The following is a 19,672-nucleotide window of genomic DNA, read 5'->3' on the forward strand; positions in this document are numbered from 1 at the left end:
AAGGACCCGCAAGGTGCAGGCGGCATTCCCTCACACCTGCGCTTCCAACAATTTGGCTTGGGGGAGCTTGGGGGGTGCCGGGCTAAGGGGAGGGGAGGTAAAAAATAAAAAATAAAGGAAGAGAAGAGGAGAGGAGGGGGAAGAAAGGAAGGAAGGAGGGAGGGGGAAGGAAGAAGAGAGGAGGGGGAAGGAAGGAGGGAGGAGGGAGGGAAGGGAAGAAGGAAGGAAGCCAGCCCGCAGTTCCTCCTCGCACAAAGAGCCGGGGGCTGCGGCCGGGGAGGGGTTTCCCGGAGGCGGGGCCGGGCTCGAGGTGTCCCCGGCGGTGGTGGCCGTGTCCCTGTCGCTGTCGGTGTCGTCGGTGTCGTTGTCGCTGTCGGTGTCGCCGCCGGTTGCCGCCGCCATGGAGCCGGGGTCCAGGCGCGGTCGCGGCGGCGCCGCCGCCGAGGAGGGCCCGCGGCCCAAAGAGGAGGAAGAAGAAGAAGAGGAGGAGGAGGAGGAGGAGGAGGAAGAAGAGGTGGACCCCCGCATCCAGGTGAGGGAGGGCAGCTCGTCCCCTCGGCGGTGCGGGGAGAGAGGAGGGGGAAATGAGCACGCTGCGGGCTCCTCTCGCCGTTTAGCAGGCGGAGGCTGCCCTCCGTGCCTGCCAGCCCCGCGTCCTGAGCGGCCGGACCCCAAATCCTAAATCCCAAATCCCCGACAGACAGACAGACGGACAGACTGACAGCCACCCCGTCTCCCTTCCCTCCCCCGTCAGCCTGGCTTGCGGGGTTCACCCGCGGCTGCCTGGCGGAGGAGCCAGGCCTGCAGCCGAGCTGCCTCAGCTGCTGCCGGCCTCATTTTTATTTTTTATTTTTTTATTTTTTTGCTGGTTTTGGCTAAAAAAAAAAATATTAATAAAAAAAAATAGGGTGCCATGCTTGCTATGAGCACGGGAACTTTTCCTAGCCCGGCAGCGGGAGGCGGTTCAGGTCGCTTCTGCTTCAGCAAACGTGGGTGTGCGGGGCTGTGCCTCCCAAATCCTGGGGGTTGGGGGTGAGATCTGACCTCCAAAAACAGGAGGGTTGTTGGATTAATCCCCCTCTGATCATAGCCGGAGACATCGCTGCAACCTTGCAGGGGATCGCCAGCTCGAGCGCCCATCGGTTTTGCTGTTTGCAAATCGAGTAAGCCTTTAGTTATAGAGACACCCCTGCTGAAGCAGGTAGGATCGCACACGTAACGTGCTGCTCAAATAATTAAAGCTACTGGAAGCTGCTCCCCAGGGTTGCTTGTTGTGGTAAGAAAGTCATTAACGGCGAGCTCTGTTTTTATGGTAACTTCGTTCATGCCAACGCCACCCCTAGTAAATATTTATTCAAAGGATTTAGCACCTCTGGTTTTTGCTGCTAGAGATCAAAATGCTGGCACGAAGGCAGGCTAAGTAAACACAATCATACGTCCCATTGACTGGTTTTATTACAGAAAGGTTTGCCAAAACCCAGAGTAAAACGCTTTTCATGTGTTTCATATGAATGCTGTGCTTTAGCTGGACTTACTGTGACAGCAAAAAGGTTATGCTATTTTTTTTTTTTTTTTGGGGGGTTGTATCTCACTGGAAACTAGCAGATGCTCACTATGTTGATCAACAGGACAGACATTATTGTACCTTATGTTTATTTTTTCTAGCGAGGAATAGCCCAGAACAGGAAACACACTACCTTAAAATAAAACTGTAGAGCTTCTCTGATTATTTTTCTTGTAAGCTGCAGAATAGAAGACAAAGTTATTCTAAGTGTCTCAAGTTTTCCTGTTTTCATTAAACGTGTAAGCCACGGCCCTTGTGAACTTTCTGTTGGGATGCTGAATGACCATTCTCAGAAACATTTTTCCCCCCAGGTTTCTTAACACACGTTTAACATTTTCTATCTTTCTTTCCAGGGCGAGCTGGAAAAGTTGAATCAATCTACAGATGATATCAATCGGAGAGAGACGGAACTGGAGGTAGGGAATTCATCCTTGCATTTTCCTTCTCTGCACGCTGGGTTTTGTGAGCAATAGAAAAATATTTTTGTGGGGGTTCCCTCCTGAATTGTGTCATCTGGATTGGTTATTTGGCTACAAGGAACTGTTGGTAATTTTCAAAGCTGTAAACTGAGATAACAGCTGGAACAGAGAGAGAGAGAGAGAGAGAGAGAGAGAGCGAGGTAGAGGGATGCTGACAGTGAGTGGTGCACACAACCTCCCCCATGGCCAAACCCTATTTTTAGGTTTTGAAACTAAACTTAGACAAGTTCTGTTTTTACAAGTAACTGTTTTAGGTTTGTGTTCTTCTGATTATGGACAGTGAAAGTGTGTTTGTTTGAAAGATCTTTGGCATCCAAGTATCTGCCAGGATCTCCTGACTTTTGTTTGGTTGTTTGTTTGTTTAAGCTTGTCAGTTTTGCCTTTTTTTTTTTTTTTTTTTTTTGACATTTAAAAATCCCATAGTAAGTTATTGAGTGGTTGTTTCTAAGTTTGAGTTTGAGCCACTTGGTCGTTATTCTGGAAGGCTTGGTTTGTTGATCTAATACCAACTCAGAATTAACTGGCATACTTGAGCATCTAAGTTATGTTAACTGCAAAACAAAAGATAAAACCTGTGGAAGTATAAGGTGAATATGTTGTTAAAGGAGAACTAGCATAAAATGCTACTTTAGATCCTAAATAATTTTGATAACATAACATTTTGAATGCTGTATCAAAGCACGTAAAGATTGCATATACTCTAAAAGTACACCTTTATATATATCTATTCTCTATCTAAAAAATGTCAAGGTCTTGGTTGTGTTTTTTTTTTTTTTTTTTTCTTTATAAGTGTATTTTCCTGAGATGGGAAGCATGGGATGGGTACCTGAAGCACTTTGAAGTTATTGGAGTAATGCCACTGTATGCACCAAGCAGAGCAGCAAATAGGCAATAAATAGTTAGGAAGCTGGTGGGGTGACAGCTCACTGGTGTGGCCTCACCTTGAATATTGTACGCAGTTCTGGGCTTCACAGTATAAAAAGGATGTCAAGGTACTTGAAAGTGTCCAGAGGAAGGCAACAAAGCTGGTAAATGGGCTGGAAGGCACGTCCTGTGGACACTTGGGTCGTCCAGTCTGGAGAAGAGGAGGCCAAGAGGTGAAGCAGAGAGGGAGGTGCCAGTCTCTGCTCCCTGATCACTGAGGACAGGACGTGAGGGAATGGCACAAAGCTGTGCCAGGGGAGGTTTGGACTGGACATGAGGAAAAATTTCTGCACTGTGAGGGTGATCAAACGCTGGAACAGGCTGCCTAGCCAGGTGGTTGATGTCCCAAGCCTGTCTGTGTGCAAGAGGCATTTGGACAATGCCCTCAACAGCATGCTTTAACTCTTGGTTAGCCCTGAAGTGGTCAGGCGGTCGGACTCGATGATCTCTGCAGGTCCCATCCAACTGACCTGTTCTGTTCGACCGGGCAGGATGCAGCGGTCCCTGAACTTGTCACGTGGCTGTCTTCTTCTCCCTACCTCTTTCCATTTTCTGTGCTTTCTGGCATGTAGATCACGAATTTATTGGCAAATAAGCTTCGCGGAATGGAGGACTATTTGTTATGCAAAATTAAACTATATTTCAGATGTGAGAACTGTTCTGTGTCACTACATTGATTTAAATTTTAGGAGTGAACTTTAAAAAAAAACAAAAAAACACACACAGTATGCTAGTGGATCTGTTTAGTCACAACAGTCCCAATTAAATTGGCCCCGAGTCTCCTCGGGAGCAGTGCTAGCTATATTTATATCTATATATCTATATATAGATAAGTCTTTGCAATCTCCTTATTTCATGCTGAGGTACTGAAATTGAAAGATGGTGCCATGGATAGTTGCCTGGATTTCATTCATCTTGTCGTAACCTTGCGCTGAGGACGTATTATGAAGCAGGTAGAATAGTAATAGTAATGCAAATGCATCCTCATGAAGTAAATCCCAATGACTTGAAGATGGGATTTTACTGCTTGATTGAAATTATTCATGTGTTCAAGTGTTTGCAGAGTCTGGAGATTTGTAGCTACTACGTGAGAGACACATGCTGAGCTCTAAAGGCTGAAAGGCCCTTGGATATATCACTGTAAATGAAATAGCAACGTTTCCACATCAGCTTGGTTTTATGTTGTTGTTTACCTTACTTAGTCTAAGAAATACTAGGTGTCAGCACAGAGAACAATTACACGATGCTTTCTACCTCTGTGTTATTAGATGTTGACTGCAGATCTGAATTGTACTCACTGTAAGCTACATTTGATGGATTAAATTTAAGATACCATCAACAGTATGTTTTCATGAAAGTTTCCCTTTCACTTTTCATCTGAAGTCTTACTGGATTGAAGCCAGTTTGTAGCATCGTGGATCATTTTTAATCCAGGAAGATTTGTGTTGCTTTTGATCTGCTCTGATCTTGAGGACAAATGCAGTTGGGTGATGTAAGGCCTAAATTTATATACATCTTGATACATGCGTTTTAAATGGGCTTGAACATTTCTGGAGGAAAGATATTTTACCCCTCCCCCTACAATATAATAATAAAAAATTCCACATTTTCATTCCAGACAAAAAAAAAAGGAGAGCTCTGCCAAGCAGCTCTATAGGATAAATCCAGAGCTTGGAAGGGGGAATTCAGAATGGGGATTGCTCTGTTTCCAAGACAAGTCCTTGAATGCTGCTTAAGAACGTGGGCTTTGGGGAGAGCCACACCAAGTTTGGCTTTGAAGATTTGCTGTTTTGACTGCTGCTAGCAGCTTTGGGCCCCTCTTGTTGCTCATTCCTAGTTTGTGGTGGTGTTGCCATTGCAAGATGTTTCATTAGAAGTAGTGCTTATTTTTCTTCTTCCAAACAAAGGAGTTACATCTATCCTATTCCATTCCATTATTGAAAATACGAAGCAAATAATACCTGATCATAGCTGACTTTAATGGGAACGCAATATCATTAGGCTATTTATATTACAGGAAGCCGGCATCCGACGTCTTGTGGTATTACTTCGAGGTCCATTCATTCCCACTGCTGAGTATTTCCTGAATAATCTGAAAAAGCAACTGGAGCATTTGAGTGGAAGGTGTATGTCTTTGAAGGAAGTTTAGGAAAATAAAAACAACCAACTATGATGGTTTTTGTGATTTGGTGTACTCCCTGAGCAGCAGGAAGAGGAGCCTTGTGGCATCTGCTTTCTGTGAGACTGTCCTGGACTTCTGTAGGCTTGCACGAGTTGCTCTGACCTGGGCTGCTGCACGTGCCCACTCTCTCCAGTTTCCATTTACAGCAAAAGAGCTGTGGGTATGAAATGTTTGTAAAGTTTTACATGTGTGGAATGTGTTGAGGAGATATGCTGAAGCTGGCTGTATCTGTTCTTTTAGTTGATATAATTACTCGTTTTTTGCTCTTTTGACCTATCCCACTAAACCCTGGAGAAATACCCTGACCTGACGATGCTCGCAGCCTCTTCAGGACACATGGCCCTGATAAAGGGCACTGAGTGGCTGGTAGTTACATGGTGCATTAATGTATTGCCTGTTAATGAATCTTTGATTAGCCTTCATTTAAAATCCTCAACGCTGCTCACGCTAAGTGCAACGCCGAGCATTACTGACACAGCAAAATGGTGATGAAGGTCCTCCAGGGGATTTAACACTTGGCTTTCCTAGCGTCCCTGTCTGTTTGAAGCCTCTGTGAGGAGATGCAGGAAACATCTTGCAGTGGAGATGTGAGTACGTTTTGACTAAATGCATGTTAGAGCTGCACTTTACTATTGGGGCTTTTTTCCTGCCTGCTGGAAATGTGTCTCCATCAGAGCTCAGATCAGAAGTTGTGAATGTACTCGGCTGTGTGGGTGAGTCATGCACTTTTGTGAACTCATCCGTGCCTTCGACCACCTCTCCAAAGTGCAGTTCAGATGCAGCAGATTCATCGAGGGACCCTCTGGCAGCATCGTGGGGAGAGGAATCCTGCCCGTAGCATTAACGTGACCGCTGGAATCCCAGCAATCTCAGAGTGTGGTTTATGTCAGAGGGAGCTTTTGTGCAGCTGGAGCTGCGAGCTTGCCAATGTTTGTTGAGGGGTGGTGATCGCACACGAAAACTCGATTCAGCCACGCTTGTTGGAGGCAGGGCTTGGTTAGGATCCTGCTTCTATGCTTGCCTAGATCCTCTGGTCCTGATCTGCGAGGCTTTGTGCTAATTTTAGGCCTGGGTTTACCCTAAAGGTTACTCTGGGTTGGTGTTGTACAGAGTCACAGGACAGGGTTTTATCTGCCGTGCTGCTCCTTCCCCTGCGAGCCTTGTCAGCATTTAAACTCCTCTCAAAAGGGGAAGGGTCCTTTTATCAAATTCCTCCTCAATATACTTCTTTTCTCAGGGTAAAGCTCGAGATTTTGACCGCGTTCCACATAAGAATTTAATTTTTTTTTTTTTTTTTTTTAAACCCTCAGCCTTCCAAGTTTTAGAAGAATGGCCTGTCAGCTGCAGGAATCTCATTCTGACCACGCCTGCTCGGGCTGGGGAAGCTTATCTGTAGAAACATCCGCCGCCTTATCAGCAGCCCCGTGCAGCATTTTCCAGTGTCCCAGAGAAGAAAAGGGAGGAGCAGCTCTGTAGCCGTTTTTGCTGCTGTCTTTTGGAGTGTGATATACATGCGTGATGGATTTGTGCAGCTCTAGCAGCTCTTTCCGTGTCTATAATTCGCTTGTTTCCTTAGGAAATGGCTCCTGCACGTGGACTCTGCTTTGCTTTTGTTGTTTTGCCTTTTGCTTTTTGTCTGTGGGTGAGTAAGGCAAGGCTTCTTCCTCCGCTCTGACTCTGGAAAGATTTTGTCACCTGAGTGAGTCAAAGGGCTTTGCTTGATTCACGGCCTTGAAGCAGAAAAGGGCTTCTAGCTGAAGGGAGGAGTTCAGCAGAGAAAATCTGCTTTGAAAGGAGCACCCGGTTCCTCTCCCGGCCTGCCTCCCTCGGCCTTTTTTTAAGAGGACTAAAAGGCAAAAAAAATCAGATTGTATTTGTAGTCTCTACCTGTCCGCAAGCAGGAGGTTAAAACAACTTCCAAATACCGATTTATGTTGTTTTTAAATGGCAAATTAATAGCTGGAGAGAGAAAGAAAAGGGTTTGAGGATACCCATTTCCTTTGATGGGCAGAGATGGTGATTTGCCTGTCACCTGGCATTTGCCTAACACCAGCTCATCACCATCACTCATCAGGAAGGAAAAACAAGCACGCTTTATCCTTCAACAGGTGCGTGTGAAGTGCAGAACTTTAGTTTTGTTTCTTTCCACCTTTTTTTTGCAACAAAAGCGTTTAAGGGACGGAGGTCTGGCACGCTCCCTAAAACTGCCCCTGTAAAATCAACCACGTGGGAGAAAAAGGCGAAGGATTTCCAGGGAGGAAGCGGAGCTCTTGCGGCCGCTAGAAGAAGACGTGGAGAAGTAAATTGCAGTTGTGCACGTGATGCACGAAGCTCTGTGCCCGCTGGAGTGTGTGCATGACAAACACCTGTGTCAGAGCCTGGTTAGTAAGACTGCAATGCCAGAGGCAGGTGCAGCAAGCCCAAGGCTCCTGCTGCACGTGGTGCAGAAGCCTTGGTACTTCTGACCCCCCTGGTTTCAAGTCAGGAGAAAAAAATAGCTGCTGCACCTGTATTTCTTCTTCAAACCTCCCTGGTGGTGCCCACCGGGGGAGTTTTGTGCTGTCCCGAGGGGGCTGACTTCTGCAGGTGTTCTGGCAGCACGTGGCGGGGCTGCTGTGCTGTGTGGCTTTGTGATGGGAGCCGCTCGCTCTTGTGGTGTAGCGAGGGCTGAAGCGAAGGGCAGCTCGTGGGTTTGGTGTCGCTGCTTCTCAGAGAGCTCTGCTCCTGGTTGCAGTGTCTGAAGGAGCCTTTGGCTGCAGGGCTGATCCAAGCAGAGCGTCAGCATCTGTTTTTTGTCTCGTGCAGAAGGTGGCGGAGCCTGCAGGCTTGAGCTCGTGGCAATCGGGAGCCTGGGAATAAAGATGTCATTTTAAATACATCACGTAGCGGATGACACGGGTGTAAAGTTCCTGGGGCGTTTTGTTACTCATTATTCCTCTCCATAGGAAAAAATGAGGATGGGAGACCCCGTGTGAAGCTTCAAAATAGGAAACTGGCGTCTCTGGGGGGAAATGAGGACTGCAGCTTCACTCCTGTGCGTTCCTCAGCTGAAACTCCCCATCCTGTGTAACTCTCCTGTTCGGTGGGGCTGTGTCCGTGGTTTAACTCCTGCTTAAGTGTTTACAAGACCTGTGCCTGTTAGAGGATTAGTTACAGCTTCGTGATTCGTATGCGCCTCATCCCAGTTGGTGGGAGATCTGTGGATCCAGATGTTCCTGTGGGACTGCTCTCTGCGTGGTATTCTTGGGGTTTTATTGCCTGTTCTCTCTTCCTTTTGGATAAGTCTTTTTCACGTTGGTTAAGTGTAGATGTAATTACATGAATAATTTTGGGGCAGGTCTCTAAGCACAGATTTGTTAGCGATAATACACAGTTGCTGTTGACAGATCTCTTTGTGCCAAGTGCTTTTCTTCAGATGTGTAAACTGCTTTTTTTTTTTTTTTTTTTTGGTAAATCGCTGCATATATCTCTTTTTCTCTCTAATTATTCACTTTCCACAACTAGTATCCAACCACACAGCTTTCACAAACCGAAAACCAAAGCTTTAGGTACGTTCATTTAGAAATGAATTTTTAAATGTTATTTAGGCATTTATAGGAAAATGTTTTCTTGTGAAATATACTTCAGTACTTAGCATTTTTCTTGCAATATAGTCATCAGGCGTGCAGTCCTGTTTCAGTTTCTCGTGAAGTTCATATTGAGCAGTGAACCGTGTACCATCCAGTACTTTAATTGCAAGTATCTAACTTGTTCTCATTAAGAAACTCATTGACTTGGTAGATGTTGTTTGAAAGATACGCTTCGTACTATCACTGAGAAACTATTTCATTTTAAGAACTCCAATCCAGTCAGTAGTAAGTTAATGTGCGTTTAATTCTCCATTTTGGCCCTGCTACCCATTTAAGTGTTTTCTTAGAATAATTTGGAGCACTTTAAGAAACCAAAGCTATTTACACTGAAAAAAAAAATACGACTGATGCTGATTAAGGTTTTAGAGAAGACTGAAATGGAATGAGAGCAGCTTTTACTGAAGTATGTTTCTTTTTCTGTAAAACTAATGTATTGTTGCAGATTTTTCTGCTTCTGTGAGCAAAGTAGTAGGCTCCGATGTATTTTAGTTCTTCCAATGAATAAACAGTTGTGCATTCTAGAAATCCTCAGCAGTAATGACAAAAGCCTCCTGAATTAGAGCACTTCTTCAAGCCAGCTGCTTCCTGATTTATCAACGTGTCAGTCCAGCAGTCTGCCTAAATCCTGCTCTCTAATTAGAATTACGAGGCTTGTCAAGAGCTCACACGGTCCTTCATCTTGGTCTCCTTAAATTCTGGGCCAGGTCCCAGCCTGTATTTGCATCCCTCTGCAACAATCCCATTGATTTAGTTTGTGCTGGATGCTGAGATGGAAATCAGGATCGCTCTGCTTGAGGGTATGGAGGTTGCTGCAGATAAGCTGAAAAGATAATTACATAAAAAGGGCAACTCATCTAGTTTGGAAGTAGCTGGAATTCACTTAAATATAATAAATAATAATCAAATGGAAAGTAGGAGTCCTTATCCATTGATACAAAGTATAGCTGAAAAGATGGGCTTTGATGCTGGAAAATCTTTCTGCAATGAAAAGCTGAAAGCTGCTGCTGCTCTTGCAGTAAGTAGGGTGCATTTGTGAAACAGAAAGAGGAGCCCACTGGAAAACGTCCCACTGCCACGTGGGATGGGTCTGGTTCTTCCTCCTGCAGAAAGCAGGTCCTGTCCATCCTCATCCGCGTTGTGAAGTGGTGTCTCTGCTGGGGGATGCTGCTGGAGGTGGGACACAGGCTAAGGTTGAAGAGGTGCTGGTCCCATCTGAGTGCCAGCTTGCTCAGTGGGGTTAGGCCCAGTTCTGTTTACTGAAAGGAGAGGCTCAGCGAGAAGGATTCTGGAAATTGTGTTGAAAACCCTTAGTAAATATCTAGCTTAAAAATTTGTAAAGCAGTTTCAGGGAGACTTCTGGTACGTGTCCTCTGGAAAGCGTGAGGACAGACTCATTTCTGTGAAGGTTATGCATGCTCCTGAACAACCCTGAACTATGAGACGGTGCAGTGGATGAGATGTCTTTGCCACTTAACTGCCTCTCAGAAGTTGTAACACCCTGATTTGCTCCCCCACCAAGTCATTTACTAGCTATTCCTCCCTGAGAAATCCTACCAGAGGTGACGACTAGCACAGGCTATTGCGGGCTCTGTATGGAAGCTGTCTCTCTGAAGAACAACCTGAAGGTAGGAACAAACGGGCAGAAATAAAGTTTAAAGTTCTAATCTTTGTCCTTTCTTTCCTTTTCCCTGCTCTGCAACGTTTCGAAGGACGCACGCCAGAAGTTCCGCTCCGTGCTGGTCGAAGCAACGGTAAAACTGGATGAGCTGGTGAAGAAGATTGGGAAAGCTGTAGAAGACTCTAAACCTTACTGGGAAGCTCGGAGGGTGGCCAGGCAGGTGAGAACTTTCTGCCTTATAAGCTTATGCTGGAGAGCACACAGCGATTGCAGCGCTCCCCTGCTATTAATAACGTCCTAAGCGTATGTACTCGGCTGACACCGTCTGTGTCTTGAGTTGCACGTTGGCCGTGTGAATCGATGGCAAAGTGTGTTTCTTCACAGCCACAGCTGCACGTATTCTTCAGGCCACGGACAGCTACAGCAGACGTGAACTATGAATAGCAGCAAGCTCGTGCTGTTCTCTCCTCATTACGAATGGCCTTTCAGAGCCTCGCTCTGTCCTATCAACAGCTATAATTGTTTGAAAATATAGTGTAGGCCTTGTGTGGCTACTTTTCCTTAAAGCAAAACGCTGAGCGGATAAAAAGCTGCAACTGGAAGCTTGTGAGATGTCAAGCAGCTTCTCACCTGAAGGATAAAGTAGCTGAGAGTTGAACATGATAGCTTGGGGAGTGCTTCTGCTTGGCATCTCTGATGGGTTCTGCTGGTGTCTGAGGCTTTTTCATGTTTTATTTCTTCCAGGGAGAGGCTGTCCTCGAGTGCTGTTGCTATTTTTCTCTCATGGCAGGGAGGACAGAAGGAGGGGGAAGTGTTGCTTGGGGTTGCTGCTTCTGTGCTGAGCTGGAAATGTGCGTGTTGTAATCAGTAGCTGGGTAACCAGGATGTGATTGTGTTCATGGGAAAAGTGAAAGAAAGGTGGGGCAACATGTGAAAGGTGTTGAGAAGAAAAAAAAAAAAAGACAGGAGGAGGATTTTGCTTATAAAAATAAGTAGGGGATGAGTGTTGGTGTATGCCAGGAGGCAGAAAGTAAACTCACCAAGTAATAGAAAAAGGGGGAGGGAAAAGAATACATCCTTGGAGCAGGGCACAGAAAAGTGAGGTGGCCTCATGCAGGCCTTATGCTTTGAAAGCTGATGAAGCAGGAATTGGGCTGATGAGGTGTGTCACACAAGAAAATAGGGACTTCATCAAGAAAATAGGGCTGTCATCTCAAGCAGTGAAGATGATGTGTGGGGATTATTAGACTTAATCCTTGAGACTAGTAAAAGCATGGTAAAAAGTAAAGTCTGCTTCCAAGCAAAGCGTGGTATCTACTGCTCATCAGTAACTGTTCTGCAAGCAGTCCTTGCCCACAGGGCCTAGTGCCTGGGGTAGAGATAAACCAGTAGTAGTGATCTGGAGGAAGAGAGTAAGTTGGTAACGAAGCAAGAACAAGGATTTGATTGTTTATATTGTGTTAATTAGGATGTCAAAACAAAACAAAACTGACCCTGTCTCACATATGATCTCATACTTTTTTATTTTTACCATAAATAGCTATGGAAGGTACAGAACGCACAGGACTTCAGGAGTTATACTTGGAAAAGTCAATGGTAGAAATCCATACTCTGCAGTACAAAAAAAATCAGATGACTTTGAGGTTTGTAACATCAGGCACTGAGAGCAGTGAACTTTGTCATCTGTCCTGAAGCTGGCAGGAGATTATGTCCTAAAAGTGAAATTTCTTATTCCTACATCTTTGCTGCTTCTGAGATCAATTTGGTCGTACTACTTCAAAGGTGCTTTATGAGAGTACTAAAAAGCTGAAACAGCTTCGAGTCCTGAGACTGGCAAAATCACTACACTTGCCTTGGGCTTGTTAGAGAATACCGTTTTTTTTCTCCTATTTTTCTCCCAACTCATTTTGTCATTAGCTAAGTTTAAGTGCTACTTATCCCTGATTTCCCCTTCCTACCATTCATTTGACTTTTTTGCATTTTGTGTTATGGAGCCAGTTGTGGAACAGAGCTCCCTCTTTGTATTTGCTCAGGAGAAAGAGCTGAAAGATCACCTCTGATTTCCCTTGGGCTCCTTGTCTAATAAAACATTGAAATACAAATTACGAGGGCAAAGAGGAGTGTTGGTGTTGAAGGACAGTGAACAGAGGATTTTTCTGGAAATGGGGAGATTGGAAAGATTGGTATCAGTTGTTAGTAAGGCATCTGCCCAAAGAGTTTTTGTAGTCTGTCTGTAGTCTAGGAAAGTTCAGTTTATTTGGGAGCAAATTGGGTGGGGATATGAAATGGAAGTACCAGAATATTAGTGTGTTTAGATGTAAGCCTGACATCTTTCTGTTACACTCTGATTCCTAAAATTGTGAAGAAATCACGGCAACAGCTCGATATCTTTCCACTCAAGTTTAGAAAAACACGTAGCTTATGAAGTTGCTTTCCTACCTGCTGTCTTTACAGCTATTTCAGAGCCATTAGGCTGCTTCTGAAAGCCCAGACAAAAGGTTCTGTGTAGCTGAAAGAGCTTTAATTAAACAATGAGGGATAAAATTGCACTGCTGTGCTTGTAAGAGAAAAGGAAGTGTAAATTTTTGTTTGTTGTTCTCAGTAAAGGGAAGTAAAAAATAAGGCCTGTAAATTGAAGTCTTCTGGGAACAAAGAACTGCATAATTAGAGAAACCTAGTTTGGCAGAAATGCGGGAGTTGTCCAGAGTTGCTTGCATTTAAGATGCCAGTTGTAGGGCAAGTTATCTGATAAAAGCTGTATTTAGTGAAACCAAGGAGGTTGCTTTCTCATGGCACCAACGTGATTCTCTTCTGGAAATATTGTTTAAACTATTAAAATAAAACACATTAAAATGGTACAAGGGCACTGATGTGGGGTCAGAAAAAAAAAAACGTCCTTGAGTCAAGTACTCCCTGGAGGAGCTTCAGGATCGTGAGTCCTTTCGTCTCTTCACCCTTTTCCCCATCTTGTGCAATCCTGTGTTGGCAGGAGGTGGGGAATTCAAAACAAATGAATTCTCCCATGTGAGAGTCCTGTAGCATCTTGCTTGTGTAACATGTGCCGAGAGAATTTCAGCGTGGTCTGTCTCAGGGTGGAACTTTGCTCTAGCAGAACAATGGGCCCTTGGTGTTGCCATTCCAATGCTTTGTCCTCCCAAGCGGTGGCACGGGGAATCAGGATGCTGTCTGTTGGCACAAAAGCATTAATATTCAGCTTCTGCTGAGGCTGAAGCAAGAGCGAGCTGCTGCTCTTGACCCTGAAGATTTCGTGAAACTTCTCCAAAGACAACTTTGTGATTCCTCGTTGGGTCTCACAGTGGGTCTCTCGTGTGGACTACAGGGGTACCCTACTGTTTCAGAGCGTTTTGATGCAAATTAGTTGTTTAATCAAATTTTATTTTTCTACTGCAAGGACACTTTTGTATTTGGCATATTTTCTTTTTAAGGTTGTTCTTTGACTTATGCTGTAATGGCATCACAGAATATCCCGAGTTGGAAGGGATCCATAAGGTCCTGCTTCCCTATGTGACTAGTCTGAAAATTGGCCTCTTTTTTTCCCCAAATGTAATGGGGAAGAAGGGTGACATTGCCAGCAAACGTTAATAATGTAAACAAGTGTACGTTTTGAGCTTCTGAGGTAAGGAGTGTCTTAAGCCACAGTTGACTTAGCATTTTGCAGGGTTGGGTCTGGAAAGCTCCTATGCAATAGTGTCTGAGCGTGTGGTAAGAGCTTGAGGAGTGTGTTACCTCACTAGTGGTATCATGCACTGGGGCAGGATGCTGTGCTAAAACAAGTGTGGTCTATTGTGTAAGTCACCGGGCTGTTCAGAGTTGATCTTGTGTTGCTGCATGGCTTAAATATGTTACTTCATTTTTCTCTCGTTTTCTGTATAAAATGGAGCTGTCAAACTGCTGTGAGGCTGAGTTCATTAAGGGCAGTAAAAGCACTTTAGGGTGAAAGGTGCCATTAAAACACTGTTACCCATACATCATCACTTGGGAACTCAGGGACAAACCGAAGAGGAGAACTTGACTTCCCTGCTTTGCTTCTGATGGCAAAAAAAGTCGGATAAAAAAGTATTCCCCACCTCTACAAGTACAAAAACCTATGCATCAGTAGTGACCCTTACCAGAATAAAAGCCCTGGGAGTGTTGCTCTTAACGAAGCCTTCTCTCCCGTTACTGAGCTCTTTTTGCAGAGTGAGAAGTGATGTTTCAGTCCCTAGTACTGGCTCAGAGTGGGAGTAGGTGTGGATGCTTTGCTCAGCTTGAGTGCTGAGCCTGTTTTGGGAGGAACTGTGTTTTTGCTTTGTGGTATTCCCCTCCACCCCCTGCCCTGTCTAGCTTTTACAAAAGAGCATTGAAAAGCTTGCCTGAGGCAAAAAGAGAGGAAAGATCTATGCTAGGTCATATGTATGTGTGTCACTCACTGAGGGACCCATCTGTAACAAGTGCTCAGAGAGCAACACACTGAAAGGGTGCACTCATCTTCCTTCCCCTTGGGTGACCTTCCCTGATTTAGCTTTACAACTAATTCTGCCTTTCATTTTGTTGGCGTACTTAACCTAAAAGGACCTTTTTGTCACAAAAAGCTTGGAAAAACATGAAGGCAGGGCTGTGCAACAGTGTCTTCGCTGCTGCTGTCTGGGTGTACCTGGGATTAAACACAGCTGATGGACAAGTAGATTTGGTCCAGCAGGGACAGCCACTGTGCTCTCTACCACTTTGTATATAGCACAGCTCCTTACCTTCAGTTCACTAATAATCTTTCTCTCCTGTCATATTTTATATTGGATCGGTACATCTGTTTAAAGAAGTCAGCCGACAAGGTAAAGAATTAAGGGTGAGCTTTCAGATATTTGGACCCTGGGTCTCTAATCTGGGTGTCTTCACAAAACTTAGGGGAAGCCGGTTACCACTGAGCAATTATCTCCTCTTTCAAATGTGGATTTTGGTTGGATTTGACCAGTAGGATCAGAAGGTTATAGTGGACTGAGTGAGTGTGTAGGATTTAACTTGATTAGCTTTATCTACCGAAGGATTTAGAGTCTAAATAATCATTCAGGCCCTTAATCACTGTCCATGGTCAGTGGTGAGAGGCAGGTGCATGTGAAAAGCCTTCTGAAATGCATCCCTCTTCCTTAAACGCAGAGGAACTCCTCGCACAACAGGAATTGAGGAGTAATTTAGCTGCTTGATGGTGATGGTGAAGACTCTTCCTCAGCTGCTGAGGCTGATAACCATTCTGTGCAGAAGATTGCAGCTCCTGTAGTTCAACAAAACTTTCCACAGTGGCCGTCGCATCTCGGATTCTAGGTGCTCAGCTTGAGATGTCTGCAAGCAGTATGGCTCTGCAGATGGTAACTTGCTTAGCTCAAAAGATGGAGGCTTTTTCCATCAACATAACTTGCCAATCACTCTTAACAAATTAATTAGGAACTGGAAAGTGTTGTCTTGCCAGTGTTGCTTCCTACAGCACCCTAGTTTCCCATCCAAATCCGCTCAGTGACTGATAACTAATTGGATCACAGCACCAGCTGGCTGGGCTGCAGGCAGGGGGGCAGCTCTGAGGGTGAACGACAGCTCCTGGGTCCGGATCCAACCGCAGGATATCCAGGTCCTCCTCTCTGGTTCCTAGGTGTGCTATCAGTGGTATTTTGGAGGTAGGATGGAAAAGAGGTTCCTTGTGACACGGCTGCTTTTGTGAGCAGAAATCCTGATGCTCGCATTTAAGGCAGCAAGGAGTTAAGATTGATTCGTATTATCTAGTAAGCTTATCTTGGCAAAATAAAAAGGTGGAGGGAGGGGGAATTTGAGAAGCAAAAATTAAATGTCAGCAGAACTGTGACAAACTTAAATTCCTGCTTGGCAGCGTGCCACGGAGTTAGTAAAAAAAAAAAAAAAAAAAAGCAAAAATATTGGCACGGTTACAGGGGGACAGCCAGCTGACCCCTCCTGGCTGAAGGAGCGTTTCTGGTTAACTGTTTGGAAACCAAAAAACTGCCTGGTAGACTCCCGTTTCTGAACCAAGGATACAGAGACTTGAAAATTGACTATGACAAACCTTCTACAAATCCTTCCCAATCCTTAGAAAATCCTTCCAAATTCCTTAAGTTAAAAAACACCTAAAGCACACGACTGCTTTCTACAGCTGTAGCGCTGCATTATCACTGGTAAGTAATGATCGTCTGTGCAGCATCACAATTAACAGGCTGTTAATTCTGGTCTCTCTCCTACAGCCTCTTGAGCACCACCCTCAGAGTAAAGAATTTCTTCCTTATATCTAGCCTAAACCTACCTTCTTTTGGGTTAAAGCCATTCCCCTTTGTGCTATAACTACACTCCCTGACCAAGAGCTCCTCTCCAGCTTTCTTGTAGGCCTGTAGGTACTGGTATTAGCTATTAGGCTCTGGATTATTTTGTGAGGTTGGTGGGGTGGAAAGGCCACCGAGACGGGGGACAACAGCTCCCTTCTTGAACTGGGACTTAAATTTCTCAAACATCATAGCCTACCTTTGGGGTGCAGACTTGTGGTGGCCTCAGTGCTAGGGGGAGGCCAGGTATGGGAGGGAGAGAGGTAGCACAGGCCCTGCCTGGAAAGCTGTGGCTGGGTTTCTCTGGAGGGAAAGCAAAAATGGACTTGCCATGTGGGTAGTCAGCCCAGAGTGGTAAAGAAATGGTAAGAAGAAACGTAGAGGTGAGATATGTCAGAAGTAGGGCTTTGAAGGATGACACGTGGAGGCTGTGGGTTGCACCTAGTGGCCTGAGAAGTTGTGTGTGGCCTTCTTCACTTTCTGTCTTTCTGTTCCCTGTGGGCCTGCTCTAGACCTGAACCCTTTCTTCCCACTATTTCGTTTTTGTTGCAGAAGGCATGGCTTAGGGAAACTGTGTCAGTGTGACGTTAGTCCTCTTGTGCAACATGGAGTTCCCATTGCTGTGATCCCCAGGGGCACTTCCAGTATATTCACCCCTCCTTCTTGCATCGTGTGTGGCTGGCTGTGGGACCAGGCACCCATCTGAAGAGGAAGTGAGCCAAGCAAGGGAATCTGACATCTGTCATATTATTATTATTTATTAGAGTGCTGTTATTTATTTATTTTAAGACTTCAGTTTTACGGCTGTGTTCTGCCTCTGTTGGCTGCTTGAGCATTGTGGTGTTGGAGTGTCTCAAACAGTGCCTTTTAAACTGCTGAGACGGTAGCAGATGCTGCCTGGTAGGATTTGGAAGGTTATACCAAAGATCAGATCTGTGAAGGAAAGCTCCTCAAAGCATTTGCCTTCCCTTCAGCCCTGCTAATGCAGGATAGTAGGTCACAGGGCTGGGCAGCTTTCTGCCATCTTAATCCCCAGCAGCTGGAAATCTGCCCTGTGTTTGGGAACATCAGCAGCTGCTACTTTGCAAACTAACTAAAAAAAACCCTCCACGAATCCTTACCTGTTCCATATTGCTGTTACTTGTGTTTCCTACAGCCTAGATGGCACCTGTAGCAAACCCATCTTGAAATAAGATGTTCTTACCACCCGTGGAAAGTAGGAACTAATGTTTAGCCACTCCATTGAAATACCTGCATTGATTAGGTTAGACCTCCTGCATCTGTTTGTACTTTCTGTGCCTCATTGAGTGGGTCTAGTTACTTTCTGGGTTGACATTTATACACCCCACATCTTTGCTTTATGTGAGCATACTGTTCTGTTGATGACTAATTTGTATAAGCTGCTGATGCGAAAACTGTGATTGGTTTTATCATCATTGATAGAAGACATGCCTTGGAGGGCTCCGTTATTTAAATTGGTTAGTTGTGCACTGTAAATTAGTCTCTTTCCTCTTCTGCTTTTCCTTCCAGACGTAGAAGAAAATGCTGATTATCATCAAAACATATTGAAGAGCTTCTCCAGAAGAGATATTTTATCTACTTTTTCCAACCCCCCCAAATCCTTAGCTATTCTGGATGGCAGCAACACAAAGCCAGCTAGCGGTTCAACCTCCCCTTCAGTAATTGCCGATGATACAATGAGCTAATTATTTTCCTGCTCTTTAAGAACGCCTTTTCTTGCATTTTTCCATTGTGAAATATTGCAAGTATTGTGCAAGTAGGTCTGGGGTATGGGAATGCTGGGGTGTGTAAGCTGGTGTGGAAATGTCCTCCCTTCTTTGGAGTAGCAGGGAGGGAGCTAGTGCAGGAAAGATCTGTTTCTCTGTCAGATATCTGCTGCCTTCAGCAGGAAGAAGCAATGCAGGCAATCTGGCTTCCAAGCTTAGCCACAGACGCGATGGCAAACGCTGGAACTGGCAGGAAGGTGTAAGTAGCTCTCCTCAAAAGGTGCTGGGATGTGAAAACAGAGGTGTATCCCTTTTCCCTCTGCTGTTGTCTGAGGATTTAATTATTTTGCATCCTCTTCAATCTGGAAAACCCAGAAAGTTTAAGATAGTGGGTTCCTTGGCATAGCCACATCCTTTGCGTTGCCATCCCCAGAACACAACTCTACAGCATTTAAAAAAAAAAAAAAAGGTAATTTGAAGGGAAGACTCCCTTGCTTTGTTCACTCTCAGCTTTTCCCCTCCCAGTCTCTTCTGGCTGATACTAATATTTCAAGAGATTGTAAGCCACAGACATGCTTCTCTGTTAAAAATAGTAGCCAACATTTGAGACTGGGTGACACGAGGTCAGGGTAGTATACTGTGTACCTGTTGTGCGTGGCAGCAGCTCAGTGATGAGTGTTGGAAGGCAGCAGGAGCCTCGCAACTTCTGGGAAGTTGTTCAACCACCCGAACTTTTGTTCTGTACAGTGGTCTGAATGGGTGGGAGTTTATTGTGTAATGAAAAATGCTCGTGCTATGGGCTGCTGCCAAAACAAATCCAATATGGATGTTGGTTGCTGCCTTCTGGGGGCGTTTCATTATGACTTCCAGTAAAACAGTAAGAATTTATGAACTCTTGCCTGTTCCTGCTGAAAAAGATTATCAGAAGAGTCTTTCTCTATAGCACGTGTGAGAATGGCTCTGAATTGACTCAGTTTCTGTAAGAAAAAATCTCTTAGTTGCAGCAAACTTGCAGTCCTTCTGTTAGAAGCCAAATGTCACTGGTAAGGTGTGGAAGAAATGGCCATCTAATTTAGCAGCGTCTGCTTCTGATGTTCCTTTTTCACTTAGAAAAGGGTGCTGATAGCCTGTTCTTCTTACAGGAGGATTTAAGAAGGGTAAATGAAGTTCTGTCCCTGCTACTACCTAGGCTTTCTCCTTCAAGCAATGGTCTTGGCCCTTCATGTACCCAGCTC

The 19,672-nt window shown here is 44.9% G+C and overlaps 1 protein-coding gene across 1 annotated transcript in view; it reads left to right on the forward strand.

Moving 5' to 3' along the window:
* The first annotated feature begins 225 nt into the window (after positions 1–225).
* The window catches only part of SH3BP5 (SH3 domain binding protein 5), a 42,287-nt gene continuing 22,840 nt past the window's right edge, over positions 226–19,672 (forward strand). Inside the window, exons 1-3 of the mRNA XM_032182676.1 lie at positions 226–532; positions 1,918–1,980; positions 10,488–10,616. Of these exons, the coding sequence (XP_032038567.1) occupies positions 401–532; positions 1,918–1,980; positions 10,488–10,616 (324 nt within the window). The 5' untranslated portion in view covers positions 226–400. The remainder of the gene's footprint in view (positions 533–1,917; positions 1,981–10,487; positions 10,617–19,672) is intronic.

This window comes from Aythya fuligula, chromosome 2 (genome assembly GCF_009819795.1).
Source record: "Aythya fuligula isolate bAytFul2 chromosome 2, bAytFul2.pri, whole genome shotgun sequence".
Classification (NCBI taxonomy): Eukaryota; Metazoa; Chordata; class Aves; order Anseriformes; family Anatidae; genus Aythya; species Aythya fuligula.